At 35.6% G+C, this 18,769-nt stretch overlaps 2 protein-coding genes across 3 annotated transcripts; one reads left to right on the top strand and one right to left on the bottom strand.

The window, feature by feature from the left end:
- On the top strand, nucleotides 3,072-15,473 carry LOC105158321 (cell division cycle protein 27 homolog B). 2 transcript variants are annotated; one of them, XM_011075041.2, is made up of 17 exons: nucleotides 3,072-3,148; nucleotides 3,313-3,511; nucleotides 4,270-4,342; nucleotides 4,510-4,613; nucleotides 4,809-4,855; nucleotides 6,234-6,331; nucleotides 9,041-9,333; nucleotides 9,922-10,077; nucleotides 10,637-10,850; nucleotides 11,356-11,576; nucleotides 11,663-11,728; nucleotides 12,459-12,578; nucleotides 13,173-13,249; nucleotides 13,553-13,672; nucleotides 13,758-13,977; nucleotides 14,065-14,346; nucleotides 14,645-15,143. In XM_011075041.2, the coding sequence occupies exons 2-17, from the start codon at nucleotides 3,407-3,409 to the stop codon at nucleotides 14,693-14,695; spliced, it is 2,247 nt and encodes a 748-aa protein (XP_011073343.1). In that variant the 5' UTR covers nucleotides 3,072-3,148; nucleotides 3,313-3,406; the 3' UTR covers nucleotides 14,696-15,143. The 2 variants fall into 2 exon arrangements, 1 of the variants encoding a protein (XP_011073343.1); XR_847516.2 differs by lacking the exon at nucleotides 3,072-3,148 and adding an exon at nucleotides 15,273-15,473 and having other exon boundaries at nucleotides 3,407-3,511; nucleotides 14,645-14,960.
- On the bottom strand, nucleotides 16,550-18,224 carry LOC105158320 (probable CCR4-associated factor 1 homolog 6). Its single transcript, XM_011075039.2, has 2 exons — nucleotides 17,827-18,224; nucleotides 16,550-17,666 (listed from the first exon to the last, which is right to left on the bottom strand). The coding sequence occupies exon 2, from the start codon at nucleotides 17,545-17,547 to the stop codon at nucleotides 16,735-16,737; it is 813 nt and encodes a 270-aa protein (XP_011073341.1). The 5' UTR covers nucleotides 17,548-17,666; nucleotides 17,827-18,224; the 3' UTR covers nucleotides 16,550-16,734.

Below are 18,769 nucleotides of genomic sequence, written 5' to 3'. Positions count from 1 at the left end.
CTTATGGATAGATAAAGGTAGGGACCAGAATTGATGGAATCTATAAAGTTGAGGGACTAAGTCTGATGAGGGATCAAATCTAAATAAGTGACATAGTTGAGGGACCAAAAATGATATTTATCCTTATAATTATATATAAAATATTACATATATATTTTGATTAAGTTTTATATAAATATATATTACTGAATTTACTATCTATAGTTCTATACTTTTGATCGGAATGAATTAAAATATAGAACATAGATCTGTTACTCAAATTTGAAGTTGATTCAAATTAAATCCAACACTTTTAAATAATGTAAAAGTTATGTTACAAAAAAGTATATAAAAAAAATAATAAGAAAAGCATGTGCAACACCCGCAACCACTTGAGAAGTTTTCTTACTTTATTTTTTAAAATATAAGGGGTTAAATTGTTATTCTTTTTATTAGGGATAAATTGTTCATTTCCGTTATCACTCGGCCAAATTGCATTACCCTTTATTTTGACACTCCTCTCCTCTGAGATTTGGTGTAATTATACTTAAACTCATGTAGTTTGAAAAATTATTTAAAACTCTTAAATTTGCTTCCGTCTAACAAATAGGTCATTTCGTTAGTTAAAATTCACCGAACACCCTCGATTGACTTATTACTGACTTATTGCAGGTCAAACAATTCTTTTTGACTAAATCACGCTTATAACGATGAAAATATACCTCCTAACATACATTAACGGATGAATATGTATAAGGATAATTTAATCATCAAAAAAAATTATTTGACTTGCAATAAATGAATAATAAGTCAATCGGAGCTAATATAGATTTTTATTCTATTTTTTTTTATTAATATCAGCAAATTCAATAAAATTGACTAACGAAGTAACTTATTTTATAGATGGAAGCAAACCTCATAGGCACCGAATATAATTTTTCAAATTACATAAAATTTATGTATAATTACATCAAAGTTCAAATGGATGAGCGTGTAATTTTCCCTTTTATTTTTAATATAATAATATAACAACCCAATGGAATAATACTTGGTGGGATCATAAATAATTTCGCCAGGAGACCAAATCAACTTGGTTTGGCCGAATTTGGCGCCTCACATCTCATTTTCAAATTTCTCTTATATGACTCTAAATTTAGGTATTCAATTTTAATTAATTTGAAAACCCAAAAGAGAAAAGTCTCATAGCCCAACCCATGTCATAATATAAAAGAATTAATTTATCTTGAATGGTCAAGCAATACAAACTCAATTGGGTCTATTTTGAGATATTTTTACAATCAAATAATGATTATATTTGAATTTTTAATAGAAAGCGGAATTAATTCGCTAATGACTCAGTTAACAAGTTTAGACTGTATATTTATTAAGTTATAGGTTCAAATTCCAACAATATATGAGTATTTATTTATTCTGATGGTAGTTGTTTATCCATTTAAATAATTGGTTTAGGTTATTTATAAATTATAATTAGATTGTTGATAATTACTAGAGTCAGCAGTACTCCAAAAGAACAAAGGGCCGATCGAGAATTGTAAGATTTTTTAGAATTTAACACTTTAATACTTAATTTAGTAATAGTTTTGCAGAAGAATAAAGCAAGAATATGTTGATAATTTATGAGAACGTATAATATGCATTTGACAAGTTAGTGAGCTGAGTGGACCGAGTAAGTATTGTAATTCACGTAAGTTACCTCGTTTGACCTAACTAGTTATACTCTCATTATATGAATCAGATGAGACAACTGTAGGGTTGGTTGAGCATGATCTTGATATCCCCAGATTCTTGGAGAAATCTATTTTCATGAAATACATTAGTCCAACTGTATGTTACATCATCCATGACCAATGGAAGTAGGAATTGAAACTGCCACGTTAGTAGAAAAATCTCTTGTTTATGGAGAAATCTATTACATATTTGGGCCAACCTAAAGGATTGATGCTAATAAAAACATGGAACTCTCATGATTGCAATATTTCATCGTGACAAAGAGCCTTTTGGATTTGCTCTATTGTGCATTTTTGTTGTGTGCATTCATTATGATGTTGAGTATTACATGTGGTGGAGGCCCATTTTTACATGGACGAGCAGGACTTAGGTAGCTTAGAACACTTCTATTGGTTGGAACAGTCATGGATCCTGACATGGACCAGTCTCTTAAAAGACCATATCTGAACATGTCTTAACCTATTTAGCAAATCCAAAATAAAGGACAAAGTTCAGTTTATCTTGGATCATTTCATCATGATGCGTAAAGCCAAGTTTGGCGTTGCACAATATATTATTTAGAATATATATAATGTCCAAATTTGTTATGAACTTTACTTTAAGACTGAATTATTAATTAGTTTATTTGAAACTTTAATCGATAATTTATTCTAAAATTTTATTATCAACAATAAACACAATTAGAAAATGAATGTAATATTTAATGTCAACAAATTTAATAGACATGTTCGTTTAGCTGGTGTAGTTTGTTTAAAAAATTGTATAAATTAGTCAAATAAAAATTAATTTTCTGAACTTGTTATGAATTTCAGAGTTTGTGGATGTTCGTCTTCAGGTCTCATGCTCTTTACTCGCCGTCATAAATCATAAACCCTTATGATTCATCTCTCGTCATCATGATGAGACCTTTGGTTACAATTTTAAAGCCTTTAGGCCATTTCTTTTGTATTAAGATGAACAAGAAATGACATAAGAATAATATTTCCTTCCTCTCAATTCTTATATTGCTACAATATTATATGATTTTATAATAGAACTGTATTTATACAGTGAATCATCAAAGATTTTTTATATATTTATTTGAAATTTAAAATATATATAAATTAATTAATTTTTCTTGTAGATACAAAAAATTACTATGAAATTGGAGATAAATTAATTTTATTACATAAGCAACGTCTCCTCAGTGAATTTGGTGGGAAATGTAATTGGCTATTAAGCTTAATATGGAAAGGACTAAACTCGCCTAGTATTTTAAAATGAGGAACCTAATTGAAATTTTCAACAAAATACGGGGTTAGAAATGCATAGCCCCTATCTCGTGGGATTAAAAGCAATTTCTTTCCTTTTTCAAAATTTGAAGAGTTAGGGTTTTGGTGAAATGGGGGGTTTTTCACGGAATTTGATGATACTGATAGAGGTTATTTTAAATTTTCATGCCTAATTCCTTGAATCTATTCCTCACTTATTAGTTATATCTCCCGAATTTTGTTTATTTTCGGGTTAATTCTCAGTGGAATTATATTTCGTGATAGTCGAGCGAATTTTCTTTCAAATCTCTTCTCCCTCTTTCTGTCTGCGTAGTGCATAAGATCTCCCAATACGTAGTGGGTGGCCAATAAAGTGGACAAATCGTCTGATTGAAGCGGTTTCTCGGTCCTCTATATGTACGGTAGAAATGGAGGCTATACTTACGGATTGTATACGGAACAGCCTACAGCAGCTGATGTACCGTAATGCCATTTTCATGTGCGAGCGCCTCTGCGCTGAGTTCCCTTCTGAGGTCAGCAGTGAATCATTTTTGAATAATGGGTGGCGAATAAAAGTTCAAATGCAGTTTAGAATCTTTAGAATGGATCCAATTTCTGCTGCAAGTTGCGTTTGCGTTTGCTTTTACTTGTGTCTTCATAATTACATATATTGATGCACTTGACCTAATTGGGATTTTTTTGAAGTTGCTACCTATTCAGATTTGAGCTGAATATGGGAACGATGCATCTTTTGTAGTTTGGGTAATTCAAATTGCCTGCTTGTCTATTGTAAATGGTATGAATCTATTTCTGTTGATAAGTATACAGAGAACTTATTTCTGATTCCTGAGTTCTGATATTGAATGTGGAGAAGCTAAGTAATTGAGACTATTGGTGGGAAGTTGTAATGCCATGTAGTTCAGACATCCTTTCACTGTACTGGAGCCAGTTTTAGGAGCGAGCAACATCTTGATATGGGGTGTAGACCCGAATATGTATTATTTCAGTTCTAATTCGTTTGAAACAACAGTCAGGTTTAGGGTTTGGCTTGGTTCAAACTGTGAGTGAAATGTGGAACTTTCTTGTGTTTAGTACTTTAGTGAAAATGGCATGGGTCATAGCTTTTTGTTGGAATGAGTTTTCTGGTCATTTCGTATTATGTTTGCTGCATAAAATGAATTGGTGATGCATATTGAAAGCCACAATTGCAATTTTCTTTTATGATTTTAGCTCCAGATGTTTAATGAATTATACAGATGACAAGTTTTGGACTATTTTCAATTGATTGCAGAAAAACATGCAGCTGCTTGCTAGCTGTTACTTGCAAAACAATCAGGCACACTGTGCTTACCACATTTTAAAGGGTATGTGGCGCTGGTCTTCTCATCTTAATTTGGCCAGCTGATCCTCCTTAAATGAATCTCATATGATCAATTTTTCTCATGTCTTTGTGGGATCCTGTACTTAGATATTATTTCACTTCTCTTGGAAAATGCTTTAGTTCATTATTGATGTTGTCTTTGCTTTTAAGGGACACATATGCCTCAGTGCCGCTACTTGTTTGCACTGTCATGCTTTCAGATGGATCTAATGAATGAAGCAGAAGCAGCATTATCCCCTAATGAGTCTTCAGAGGTATGCTTATTAAATATGATCCAGGCAAGCACATGTAATTCATTTTACAAAGTAATAGAACTCCTGTCATTCACTATTTATTTGAGTTTGAAATTTGCTGTTATAATTATTGTAGCACTTATTTTGTTCTATGCATGTTATTTGCTGAAATGATCATTTCTGGAGGTTGAGTAGTGTGTTATTTTCTTGTTGCAGGTTCCAAATGGAGCTGCTGGGCATTATCTTCTTGGACTTGTATACAGGTTCTTAACATGTTATGTTCAATTCTTCAATGCTCAAATTTTCATGCAATTTGTTCCATTTCATGTCAATTGCATCAATCAAGCTAATAGAGCTGGATTGTATTTCCATTTATGGGTGTCACCAGAATGTAATTATTAACTTGTAAACTATCATTATAAGACTAAATTGACGACTTCGCGCTCGCATTTTCCATATAAAATGCTGTAGTTTCTTTTCTGCTCTTTATGGCAAAGTTGTTGCATATTTTAATTGTGTACTGTTTTTTGGTGGTGAAGTCATATTTAGCTTTTTATTGTTAGAAGAAATGACTGGCAGTGATAGGTTGACTAACTTAATTGAAACTTGTGCTGTTAACAAGTTTGGACCTTGGAAGCAACATATAATATATTGCTGGAACCATTTGAACCACATGTCTCGAATGCTAATAACTCTCAGACAAAAAGTTGGACTATCTCGTTCACTTGATAATAGAATCTTATTATTTTTAGGGAAATTGTCCTGCAGATTTTTCCCTGAAGGTCCATGCCTTTTCTTTTGTTCCTTTTTCTTAATGATAGTAAAGTCCCTTTCCTTTGCATGTTGGCCACTATGCTGCTGGCCTTTTGGTGCCACTTGATCACTAATGACAGTTGATAAATGAGTGTGTCCTAGTTTATCATGAGATCAGCTAAACATTCTTTGAGAATCTCCTCTCAAGCTACCTGTAATCTCATCAATCTCCCAGCAATACGTTTCTCAGGGTAAAAGTCCTCCTAATACATAGACCCTAAATCTCTCTCCTATCACTCAAACTGGCTACCCAGTCTTGATATGTCGGTCCTTGAGACATCCATTTAACAGGAGAACGAGGTGAAAGCATGTCATGATGGATTTTAGCATTGTGATAGTGCAGAACAGGAACATTGATGTATTTTACTTTGATTTAGTAAATAAAAAAAAAAAGTAAAACATTTGGGAGCATGCTTAGAGGCATAACCACTGAAGACTTACAAAATGACATGCAAAGTGTTGTTTATGCATTAGTTTGTTCTGTAAAAACTCGAATACAAGTTTTCTTTCTATTCTTCCTAGTATAAACTTGTACAGTTGTGGCTGGAGAAATAGGAAGGGAAAGTGATAGCTTCTGCTGTAAAATGCACAAATAAGATGAGAGTTGCAGCAAGCTGGAAGTCACAAGACAATGTCGTTTTCTCTTGTTTAATGTTTCTGTTGTTTGGGTGTGTAACCCACTGTCTTATATTTTTCTGTTAGCCCGATTATCATGCAAAGATGAAAAGACAGAACTTGTGCTCCGATATATCAATTTGTGTTTAAAAATGTAATTCTCATACTTCAAGATGTTGATTTATTATCATCATGTCATAATAATTGTTTCAGGTATACGGACAGAAGGCAGAGTGCTATTAATCACTTTAATCAAGCTTTATCACTGGATCCATTATTATGGGCTGCTTATGAGGAACTTTGTATATTAGGTATGTTCAGTGTATTAATTTGGTTTCTAGTAATTGTTCACTGGCCTCTAACTTGCCTTTTAGCTCTGTCCAGTAAAGTGAATGGCTTTTTCAAGCTTCTTTCTTTTAAGGTTTTCTTCATGCTTGTGTTTGGCTACCGTCTTGGGATATAAAAGCTAGAATAGATAGGTTGATGGTTCTAATGCTTTAAGTTGAGGTTCATCAAAGCAACGAATTAAAGGTACAATCATGCATACTTTATAATTTTATGTAATGTTGTGTACGTGGTATCTACATAAATAATACACATAATGTTTTTTGTGAACCTATATTCATTATAATGTCATATATAATACATATATATGTCTATGCATATATAGTAAAGTCCACATATTAAATCTTATTTATCTAAATGACAATAACTCTCCAAAGGTACCCTTAGAGGAACGACATTAACTCCAAAACTACTTTTGATGGCTAAAATGTTGAGATTCTGAAATCGTTCACTTTTTCAACTTCCACCTGCAAACTTGATTCAAAATAGGACGTTTGAGTTCGGATGGCCTGAATCTACTTTGTATTGTGTATAAACACATTTTGTAATTAGATTATAGCTGCACCAGAGATCTTTACCTAGTGAAGGCGTAGAGAACTTAACACCAAGGGAAGAAAGAGCGTTTCTTTTACCAAACAGTGCCTATTAATTTTGAAGTTTTGATCATCATGTGTTGCACTGCTACCAATTCTTGAACTGGGTAGTGGTGCAAACAAGCAGATTCCAGCTAAACATTGGACAAGTTTGAGTCTGAACTTCATCCAACATCTGGACCTTGAGCAATCATTCCAGTGGCTTGAATTTTCTAATTCGCCTTAGTCTTTATAAATTCTACACAATAATAGAAATACAGATGCAATCTAAAATTAATTATTCTAAAACACTTCTAAGAAGGTGAGGAAAAAAGTTGAACTGAAAAACCACAGTCTTGTCTTTTTGTGGTGTTATTATTGTTGTCACTGTAAGATATCGCCGAGACCACATTGGAGGAGGACTCTTGCGGGAGCTTGCAAGGAAAGTTTGTTTACTGCTCCCTAGATTTTCACAGCTTGCCTTTACCATTTTTGTCACCGTCAGTTCGTAAATGGTGGACATAGAATGGGAGATCTGATTTCTCAATCCCTGACCTTTGTAACTTGTGATGCGAGAATGAGAGATTGATTATTCTAATGGTAAGAAGCTTAGGGATCTGCATGGGGGTTCAATTGGCATATCTTATACTTTCCAACGGGGAAAGAAGGAAATTCGTCTGGAGTTATGACAGGTTAAGATTGATGCCAGAAAGTGCAGCAAATCTAGGCAATCTGCAAATCGGTGAAGGGGCAAAACAGTAAAATAAATGGGAAAACCTATATTAGCTTAATATAGTTAATGTAATTATATAAGATAAAATTAAAGATATTCGTACCACTTAAAACCAGCTTAGTCTGATCGGTGTGTGCTCAAAATGGAATACATTCGTGCCAGTTTTAAAAGCTTCTGCATTGTCTCCATTTATTTGCACAGCTAGACTAGACCGGTGCTTTTGTCTTTTTAATTTCAATACTTGAGATAACTCGAGGAGAAGTTCAACATTGTGCATGGTGCACTTTTCTTTCATTTGGCATAAAAGTTGGACGGCTACTTTGATATCGTGTATGGTAGTCTCTTCCCTGAATTGGTATAATAATTTGAGTTGATGAACCTTTTAGAGATGAAATACATTTTCCTTTTCCATGTTGGTTTGCAAATCTTTTATTTTTACTCTCTCTGTCCAGATTTATGATTCTGGAAGTTCGGCATATGTTGCAGTTCATGTTGTCTGGTTATTATAAAAGTGAAGAAATCTACTGTAATAACTGATTTAGATTGTGATCACATCTATGTTATGATGAAGTCATGGTCTCCATTAAAATGATAAGAGAAAAAGAAAATCAGAAGCAGGAATCACCCTAATTATGGCAGTGTAGTTGATCAAAACATGTGGTCTGCCGATGTCCTGTTTAAAAAAGCCTTGTGTTACTCTTTTTACTCCGGAGACTTCCCTTTTTTGGCCGGCTGCTTTTCTATTTTACATGGACTCAAGCATGGCTCTTAGAAAAGTTGAAAAAGCATTAAAGATGCATGCTTATTTTTATTGTCCAATAGAGACCTTTATTTGTAATGCATGGCTGTGTGATTAAATTAGAGTAATCATTATATGAAATATTAAACTAATCATTTTCTGCATTCTTAGCGTGCATTCTTCATTTTTGTGTTGAAACAGATGAAGACAAAAGATATCTTGAAAATTAGTGAATGCCTAAATCTATTTCCATTTCCAGTTATTGCATGTTTGAACCCTGCAGCTGTCCTGAGCCAAAACAAGCTGTGAAACTCAGCCATGCTCTTGCAAAAGCACCTATCATACTCCTTTCTTCTGCACTGAAGAAATGAAAGAGATACTGAATTGGGTGCATTTATTGTGTTCATACTGTGTCCCTGACATTTCAGCATTCTGCCTTGAGTGAAACTGAAGATCTGTTTAACATTTGTATGAGCAATCAGGTTCTAAGAGTGGCATCCTAGTGCTTATGTGCGACAACTTTGCCATAGACCTTTACTTGACTGTGTTGCTTCCATTTCAGTTATTATATCGCAACATCTTGGATTTCTAATCTGTATGTTCTTATCTGGATAATTGGAATGATTTTCAGGTGCTGCTGAAGAAGCAACTTCAGTCTTTGATGAAGGGGCTTCTCTGTGTATTCAAAAGCAATACATGCACCATGGATTGGCTTCCCAGAGTTTGCATGCACCTAGTGAGGAGCATGATGTTGCTTCTACTAGGAATTTAAGCTCAGAAGATGTTAGCCCCAGGAAATTGAAGCACATACATGGAAATAACCTACGGGATATAAACGGGACAACTTCCAATCAGTCTATGAATGGTGCTCCCACTAGTTTGCCATTTTATAATACTCCTTCACCAATGGCTGCACAGTCACAGGTATAATCATTTATAGCATGAGACTGTGCTTTTGGGGTTTCTCGTGGTTGATTCTTTGTTGTTTTTTCCTCTTTTCTTCAAGAAAAATATTTATTTGTTTTTAGTACATTTCCTAGGCCCAAACTGATGCAATCATTGTTCTCATCCTAGATGTCGTGTTGTGACAATTGTTATTCGCCTTATTTTAAATAAGCTGCCTGCTTATGAACCAAGCATGACACTTTTTTATTTCATTGATGGTTTTAGGACTAACCCACTGGCTATTGTGTTTGGTTTTTATGTTTCTGCTCATTCTGTGTTTTATAACTGAACGATGAAGGTTGGTCTTATTCACTTTGACATTATGTTCTTTGTTCTTTTTTCTTTCTATGTGAAAACATTCTGACCTGTATTTTGCCAAAACATAGGATCATGCTTTTCTGTTTCTTTAGATTAAATTGAGCTTGATACTTCTATTGGAGAATGAAGTAGAGCATTCAGTTATGATTGAGAGGATTGGTTGTCTCTGTTGCATGCATGTGTTTTTTGTAGATTCTTTAGAAGTTATGTTATACTTGTATTTAAATTTAAACTATTTATGTCTTGCAGTTTTCAGGTGTTGCTCCACCACCTGTATGTAGAAATGCACAACAAAATGGTCCAAGCATGAGAACATATGGAGCAGATAACTCTCCACGAGTAACAGTGAACTCTGCTGTTGCAGGCCCTAGAAGAAAATTTGTTGATGAGGGAAAATTAAGAAAGGTTAAGACATTTTACTGCTTCCTTTGTCTGGTTCTGCCTGCCACAATCATTATTTTGTTGCATGCTTTTCTTTCATTTTGGTCACCTGTTCTTGGATATTTGTCTCCTCTTATTCCAGATCTTGTTCATGTCCTTTTCTTACTCTTGCATTTCTCACTAGAATGGGCAGACGTGCAGATGTCCTTTGCAATATTGCTAATTGCTGACAGTTCAGACTTAGTTCAGTTTTGCTTCACTTCCCAGTGTTTCCCTTTTGTAGTGTTGACTGCTAAGCTGTGTGTGAGTAAATTTTGTCTTATTCCAGATCTTGTTCATATCCTTTTCCTACTCTTGTATTTCCCACTAGTATGTGCAGACATGCAGATGTGTTTTGCAATATTGTGTCCCACTGGATTCCGCATAATTGGCAATTCGTATGTACTTGTTATTAGCAAAAGTCACTTTTCCCATTTTTCTGCTTGAAGTTGGCTTGGACACCAACCCTCATAGGATCCATTCTTATATGTTCCTACACTTTTATTACTCGTTACTAAGTTTTGTTTCATCTATATGCATTTAGGTATCTGAGAGGTTATTTTCTGATTCCGGCCAGCGACGGAGCATGAGACTTGCTGGAGAGTCCGTCAGCACAAATTCAAATGCGTCGGTAGTTTCTGGGAATGGAATTAGCCACTCCTCCAAGTATCTTGGAGCTTCTAAGTCAAGCTCTTTGGCGTCACGTTCTTTGACAATTCGAAAGGGTCAGTCATGGGCAAGTGAGACTGCAGATGAAGGTGATTAAACTTTTAGCATTTTAAAATAAATTAATTATTTTAGTTTGACTTTTAGATGGAATGTGTGTTCATTTATATGCATGTAAGTATGAAAGCCTAAAAACTCCATGTGATGTGACTTTGATTAGTTTCAAACTACTGGACAATAGCAAGCAATTGTAAGCAGCTGAATCATAATGTTCAGACAACATTCCTTGTGAATGTTAGTTTGTCAAATTTAACTTAAAGTAATCCACTTATTCAACTTTTGTGTTTTTCTGCTTTCACTATGGATGGTAAAGAGGTTAAAGTTATAAATCTGATTACATAGTATTAGTAATCATTGATAATGATGAAGTTTAACTGACAGTTGTTAAAGCATTGATCAATGCAACTGTCCAACGAATTAGTTAAGCGTGAAGTCTGAAGAGAAAGAGATGGCTAAATCAAAAACTATTGCTTGTGCTGCTATCTTGATCCTCATTTGATTTATACCTGACTGACGAAAGAAATATTGCTTGCCTAGGAATTCATCATGATGCGTACGATGATTCTAGATTAAACATCACTTCGTCGAGCTTGTCCCCCGGCGTTGATAATAGGTCTCTTGAACCAGAAGGAGCAACCAGGTCTTCGAGTGCAGCTGTTTTGAGCAGCTCGAGAGTCATTGATGGTGCTTCCGATATACTGAGTCTTTTAAGGCTTCTTGGTGAAAGCTTTAGACTTTCCTGCCTTTGCAGATGTCAGGTAGTAGTTCAAACTCCTTGAAGTAAACTGGTCGGTGGCATTGATTTTCTCACCATGTAAGTTATAATCATGCTTGTTCTGGACAGGATGCGCTAGATATCTACACCAAACTTCCACAAAAGCATTATAATACTGGATGGGTCCTCTCTCAGGTAGACTATACCTTTTTTATTTTCCTCCATTTTTGGGAGAGCATTTTCTACTTATCAAGTTATTTTACCTCTAAAACACGACTAGATGGACTAGATTTATCCTATATCATAAGGAGGTCTTAAATAGTATTTGATAAAATCCCAAGCATCTTTTCATATATCGAATCCAAAAGCAAATCACGGGACATTATTTGTTCTTATGTTGCTTAAATGTTCTGTCATTTTCTTGGTCTTCTAACTTCGGAATATTATTCTGATCTGACATCAATTTCTTTTTCAAATAAAAGAAAATAAAATAACATAACAATAAAATAATTGTCTGTCAAAATTATAAAAATATATGAATGGTAGATAGATTGTGAAGTCGAAATTCTTTGAAACTTAGCTTTCTTTACCATTTTGGTAATCCTGCCCGAGACTGATGAATCTGAAGTTGAAACTTATTGATTCTTTGCTCTCTATACTATTTTGGCAATTTATGCCCTGGACTGATGACTCTGCTTCTTTTATAGACTTGTACTGGTAGAACTTTATCCCAAGTTTATCTTTCCAAAAGTAATTTAAGATAGCTTTAATGCAATAGATCTCGTGAACTTCTCATTATTCATACATTTTCTTCTTCAGTCTTGGCGATTTGATATCTGTGGTAGTCCTATGCATTTGTGAATAAGCACCTTGGACCTTTACAGTTATATCTGACCATGTGGCATATCGTCTTACTGGAAGACAGGTTGGAAAAGCATACTTTGAAATGGTTGATTATCTTGAAGCTGATCGTGCCTTCAGTCTAGCACGTACTGCCTCTCCGTACAGTCTGGAGGGAATGGATATATACTCTACAGTTTTATACGTAAGTTTGTTTTGTTGTTTTTCAACATCTCATTCATTAGCTCCAGTGTCAAATTGTGGTTACCTTGCCAAATATACTACCTGTATAAATTTATGGTCCACTCCCATCTGGTGCTTGTATATGAGTATGTCTGTAAGCACATGTCATTCATATCTCCTATTTTTCCCTAACTGTGTTGCTCTGATCATTTAAATTAAGGATGATAATCGTATCCTGGATAACTCACTCCAATCTAGAATGATTTCCTCTTCTTTTCTGGATGTAATGTCATTTTTAGGTTGATAGGTATGCATCTTGTTATTTTAGATCACTTAAAAGCTGGCTTAAAGATGATAATAAGAGTCAGAGATTTGGAGCATTTCGTCAATGAAGTAATTTATTGACAATTATAATGAATCAGACTTGTCCATACAAGAGCTTAGTTCTAATTTGAGGAGCTTTGGGATTTTGACCACGGCTAAATTTGATGTTCTCTTAGTATGGTCATATCTCTTGATCTTCTTTAGATGTAATATGGTCATTGTCATTCAGTTGCTCTTTGGCTTAACTTATGCGTTTTACTTTTTATTGAGTCAATTTACCTTCATGTTTTAGCATTTGAAGGAAGATATGAAGTTGAGTTACCTGGCTCAGGAGCTGATATCCACTGACCGTTTAGCTCCTCAATCATGGTACCTTCACCTTTACTTGTTATTTCTAGCTCCCATGTATAGATGAAGATATTAGCTGTTTTACTTATTTGTGTTCGCATATATACACACACACATATTGCAGTTTATTAAATCATCCTCTATATGCATAGATTGCTTTTGTCTACCTTGTTACAGACATAATGCTTGGCCTAATTGAGGGAACCCTATAGGACCATGTTAAATCAGCTTTTTTATGTTGGTGGCCTGAAAAAATATTTAATTAGTATACCTGTTGACTTGTTCTGTGTGTTGTTTTATGATTTTTTGAATGTGCTATGGCAGGTGTGCTATGGGAAATTGCTATAGCTTACAGAAAGACCATGAATCTGCTCTTAAAAATTTCCAGCGAGCTGTGCAATTAAATTCAAGATTTGCATATGCCCACACCTTGTGTGGCCATGAGTACGGATCACAATTTCTATCCCCCTTCTGTAGATTAACACACTGCTGAGTGTTACCTTTTAATCTGGAAAGTCTTTATTCACAGATACGTGGCCTTGGAGGATTTTGAAAATGGTATAAAGAGCTACCAGAGTGCCCTTCGTATAGATACCAGACACTATAATGCCTGGTATGGGCTTGGAATGATATATCTCAGACAAGAGAAATTTGAATTCTCAGAGCATCATTTCCGGATGGCTTTCCAAATCAATCCGCTTTCCTCTGTTATAATGTCCTATCTTGGGACTGCTTTGCATGCATTGAAGGTTAGATGAACTATATGAATAAATCCCAAAGCTTGGAATTAGTTTGGACTTCATCATTGATTAACTTCCTCTCTTAAATTTTGACAGAGAAATAATGAAGCACTGGAGATGATGGAAAGAGCTGTTTTAGCCGATAAGAAGAACCCTCTCCCTCTGTACCAGAAGGCTAACATCCTTGTGAGCGTGGGAAATCTTGATGGGGCCTTGGCAGTTCTTGAGGAGCTGAAAGAGTATGCCCCATGTGAGAGTAGTGTTTATGCATTAATGGGTAGCATTTACAAGCGGCAAAACATGTATGATAAAGCCATGCTTCATTTTGGACTAGCATTGGATTTGAAGCCATCGGCAACTGATGTCGCTGCTATTAAGGTAACAAGTTTCATCTCACCTCTTTTGTCTGTATAGCAATTTACTTTGCAACAAATTTTGCCTGGTTATCACCTGATGAATGATGCTAGAATCCATAAAATAGCACCAAAATTTCCTAGCAAGAGAAGGGCTTTCACCGAGTGCTACTCGTATGTTTTGTGGTGGTTACAGAAACCTTAGATGTTCGCTTTGCAACACTGACTACTTGATTCAATCCCTTGTTGTTCCAGACATCTTATCATCTCTTCCTACCTAGTTTCTGAGGTTCACCTTCTATAATCTGCCATCTTTCGAACAGGCTGCCATTGAAAAGTTGCATGTACCGGATGAGATAGAGGACAGTTTGTGAATCCATTTGTTAAATTGTTGCTGAAGCTAGGGATGGTTTGAGTCACATGGCACATGATGATCCTCTACAATTGCACCACCTTGTGCTGTCGGCTGGATGCTATTCTGCCCTTCTTGCATATAGAATCTGTTGGTATCTGCTTCCAATTGGCAGGACAAGCAAGAGCGCCGTTCCACAGAGGTTTCGCTTTGTATACAAGAAAAGCCTACACCTCTGTCAAAGTTGTATATGCATGTGCCAACAAACCACTATGCCGACTGCAAAAGTAAGATGCCTCAACACCCAAGTGGAATTCTTCATACACCTCTCAGAATCTTAGCTCATTATGATCCATGTATTTAGGCATGTAAGCTGAACTGCAATTAGTATTCTTTTCCTCAGTTATTGAATTTCAGATTGTGATCTATGTCATGTATCTTATCTAATTTATTCCAACCATTTTGCGTCTTCTACTTTGCCATACTTTTTTAGTAATGAACACTGTATTTTGGAGTGATAAACAAGGAAGAAAAGAAAAGCACCCTTAGAGCAGATAAAGAAGTGAGAATGACTTTCTGTGTTTCTCTTTCGCTTGTAGGATAAGGGCGTGGGAGATGTGCATGAATAAATTCCATGAAAATGAAACAACACAATGTTAGCACCACAACTATTTCCTCCTCATCCACCGTGAAGGTGAGAGGAACATTTCTTTCATTTTCAATCCTATAAATATGGATGTGTTGCACTCTTGGTCCTTTATTTTTTCAAAAAACATATTTGATCCTATATGTTTTATAATTTTGACACGTTTAGTCCTGTTATTACATACTGCATGTATTTGTGTAAAACACATTTAGTCCTTTAATTTATTTAATTTGACACTTTTAGTCCTAAACTTGTCACCAATTGAGAATTATCATTGCAAAAAAAAAAAAAAAAAAGGGGGCGGTGTATAAAACACATTAATGATTTTGACAATGAAAATGGGAAGTCTGATGAGAACAATGCCAATGGAGACGACAAAATGGTGGCCAGAGAGAAAATCGCCATTAGTTGCGTCCTCGCCAGGCTCAGGGGCGACAGAGGACTCTCAGAAGGATATGCCACGCTTTATCTGATGCTTGTTTCAATAGACATGGATGGATATTCTAACTTTGGAGATTTTAGTTCAAACTGAATTTGGTGGGAGAGTTAGCTAGATAACGAGGAAAGAGATTGTGCGCTCCAGGCGTAGATTCTATTATCAAGCTTCTCTAAAAACGGTCTGCATTGTGCAATTCCTCATTAAGAGTAGCCGCGGACTTAGACAGAAGAAGTTGTCTTAGAGGCCAGACAGCTGAGCAAACTGACGTCGGGCATACGCCAATAGTATGATAGAATGCCCCTCTGCTTTGCAAAAAAACAATAGGTCATCTGAAAAGCTAAATATAAAGAGATTCATTTTACTGCATTTCCAATATTATGCAGAATTCACCGTCCTGATGTATATGATACTGAATTATATATATAATTAATATACAGGCATAAAATGAGTAATCGATCGAGCGTGCTTAAATTTATCTAAGTTGGGAATCTTCGTAACACATTAATATTTTAGGACATAAAAAGTATTAATTATATGGATAATATTGCGTATGTGATCATGTTTATTAAAAACTTGTCATATGACCTAGATATTGTGGGATTAGATAAGTAGGATTCTTATCCTTTAGAGATGCCCTACACACGGAGAGAAAGAGAGGAAAAAGTTGTGCCTTTCCACAAAAGAAAAGACCACACAGAGGTCTGATCTGATCAAGAAGAGGCCACATATAAAAAGACAAAATGAAAGTGTGAGAGTTGCTGCCCATTCAGACAGCAAAAAGCTAAAGCAAGAAAGGCCAAGTAATTAGACAATGAAGTAGACAACATGGTAAAAATTTCATCTCGTACAACTATTACTTCAAATGTTGTACAAGATCAGCGTGTGCATCATGCACAAATACGTAGTTTAATCAACACCTACACTTGCGCAATTCTTTTTTCTTTTTAATATTTTATTTTTCTGTCATTTCTACCTATTATCCACTCTCAACACCTAAGCCATACAACACACCGGCATACTTGTCCATCGAACCGCTGAAGAAGTTCCCTTTCAACTTCATGAACGTACAACAAGTGAGCAAACTATCTGACCCTGCCTGATGGCACACCCCGACTCTCTCCACCTCCAGCAACTCCGCCAGCTTGTTCAGCCCACCGTGCAAACTGTTACAGAACTTCATCAAATGCTTTATATCATAAACCACCGGAAAATACACATTGATTAATGTAAAGAACGCGGCCTGAGCATCGGGCAAGTTCTGGCACGTCAAGAGCTTGAGCAAGTACCCGAAATCATATCCACTGTGAAACGTCACCCAATTCACGTTGTCGTTCAGAACGATACCAGACGACATCAAGAGCTCCGCAAAACGCCTGGCGTCGATGCCGTTTTCATTGTTCCTCACAAGATCAATGCCGCTCTGGCTCAACAGCTCAATCGAGTCATTGGCAAAGACATCCTCATCGGGATTGAATTCGCGGAAATTGAATTGCCAGATGCAGAACTTGTCGGTTCCGCATGTTGGCAGATTCCCCTTCTCGTCGGAGAATGTGAGTCCTAACTGGATCAGCTTCAACAAGTTGACATTCTCCTTCAATGTCTGGTAATGGTAATCATTTGCATTCTTGAAATTGCCGACGGGCCGGAGGACGATGCCGGGGAACTCCGTGTCCATCGCAATATACGGGTACTCATCGACAATTTCACGAATCAATGCGAATTCTTCATCCAGATTGCCAGCCCAAACCTCCCGGATTTGAACCGAGTCGCTTTTGGGCAGAAGGGACATCTCCACCAATGAGAATCAGAACAATTTCAAGCCAAAATCCAATCGAATTCTCCTGTTACTTATTCACGACCGTTCAAAACTAATATTTTAGAAAATCCCTAAATAATTTCAAATTAAATCTGCAGAAAACAGGCAAGAGCACGTAATCAGCCCCAATTTCAACGTAAACCCTAATCAATAAACAGACGAATCACACCCCTGATTATACATTTCAATAAAAACCCAAACCCATATCTGAAACTAGACAACAAATGAACCCAGCCCAGATAGGAAACTCACCTTGCAATCAACAAATATCGGATCCCCGAACAACGGATGAACAATTGAAACAAAATCCAACCTTAGATCGTCGCGCAACAGACAATTTTACAGAAATAAGATATTCGCATAAGTAACTTCGGAATATATGGAAACAGAGGATGCTGACAGAAGGAAAAACGATAATGAATGTAAGGCGGGTACGTGAGGAAGAAAAGATGAAGATTGAGTTACAGCTTTAGAGAAATGTGATTCTTGTTTTTGTTTTGGAATTTTTGGTTTTTGGGGGAAAAAGACAAGTAGAAGAAGGGAAATAGAGAAGATGAACACGGATGGGGGACCCTTTTCCTCTGTTCACCTTGAAAAGAAAAAGGGAATTGCTCTGTTGAGAGCTTCTTTATCAAGCAGTTAGATCAGTTGTGATTTTGAATTAGCCGTAGATGTCGCCAGAGAGCTTCTCCTCTTGCCAAGCCACCAACATGCCTCAAATGACATGCTTGTCCTTTACTCATTTCACCCACAACTCCCACTCCCACCTCCACCTGCCCATAATCTTTTTACATTTTCATAACCACACCCTCCTTTTTTTAAATTATTTAAAGTAATTATACTTTGTATTTTTTTTTTCATCCAATAAACAAATTATTGGGTTAGAATTTGCTAAAATTAAAAAAAAATTGAATGAAAATCTATATCATACCCCCAATTAATTTATTATAAACTCATTGCATGTTAAGAGAGCTTTTCCGACCAAATTACCTTTATATATCTCTACAAATTAATGCATGTGATGAGGTAAAAATTAGCTCGTAAAGATGTATAGGGGTAGTTTGGTCAAAAAATTGTTTGACATGTAATAAGTCTATGGTAAGTCAATTGGCAGTAAATATAAATTTTCGTTCTATCAATTTGCTGATGTCAGCAAATTTTGTGAATTTTACTAATAGAAAAATCTATTTATTGG

Source organism: Sesamum indicum, linkage group LG3, assembly GCF_000512975.1.
Source record: "Sesamum indicum cultivar Zhongzhi No. 13 linkage group LG3, S_indicum_v1.0, whole genome shotgun sequence".
NCBI lineage: Eukaryota > Viridiplantae > Streptophyta > Magnoliopsida > Lamiales > Pedaliaceae > Sesamum > Sesamum indicum.
This window is presented reverse-complemented; position numbering and strand designations above follow the sequence as displayed.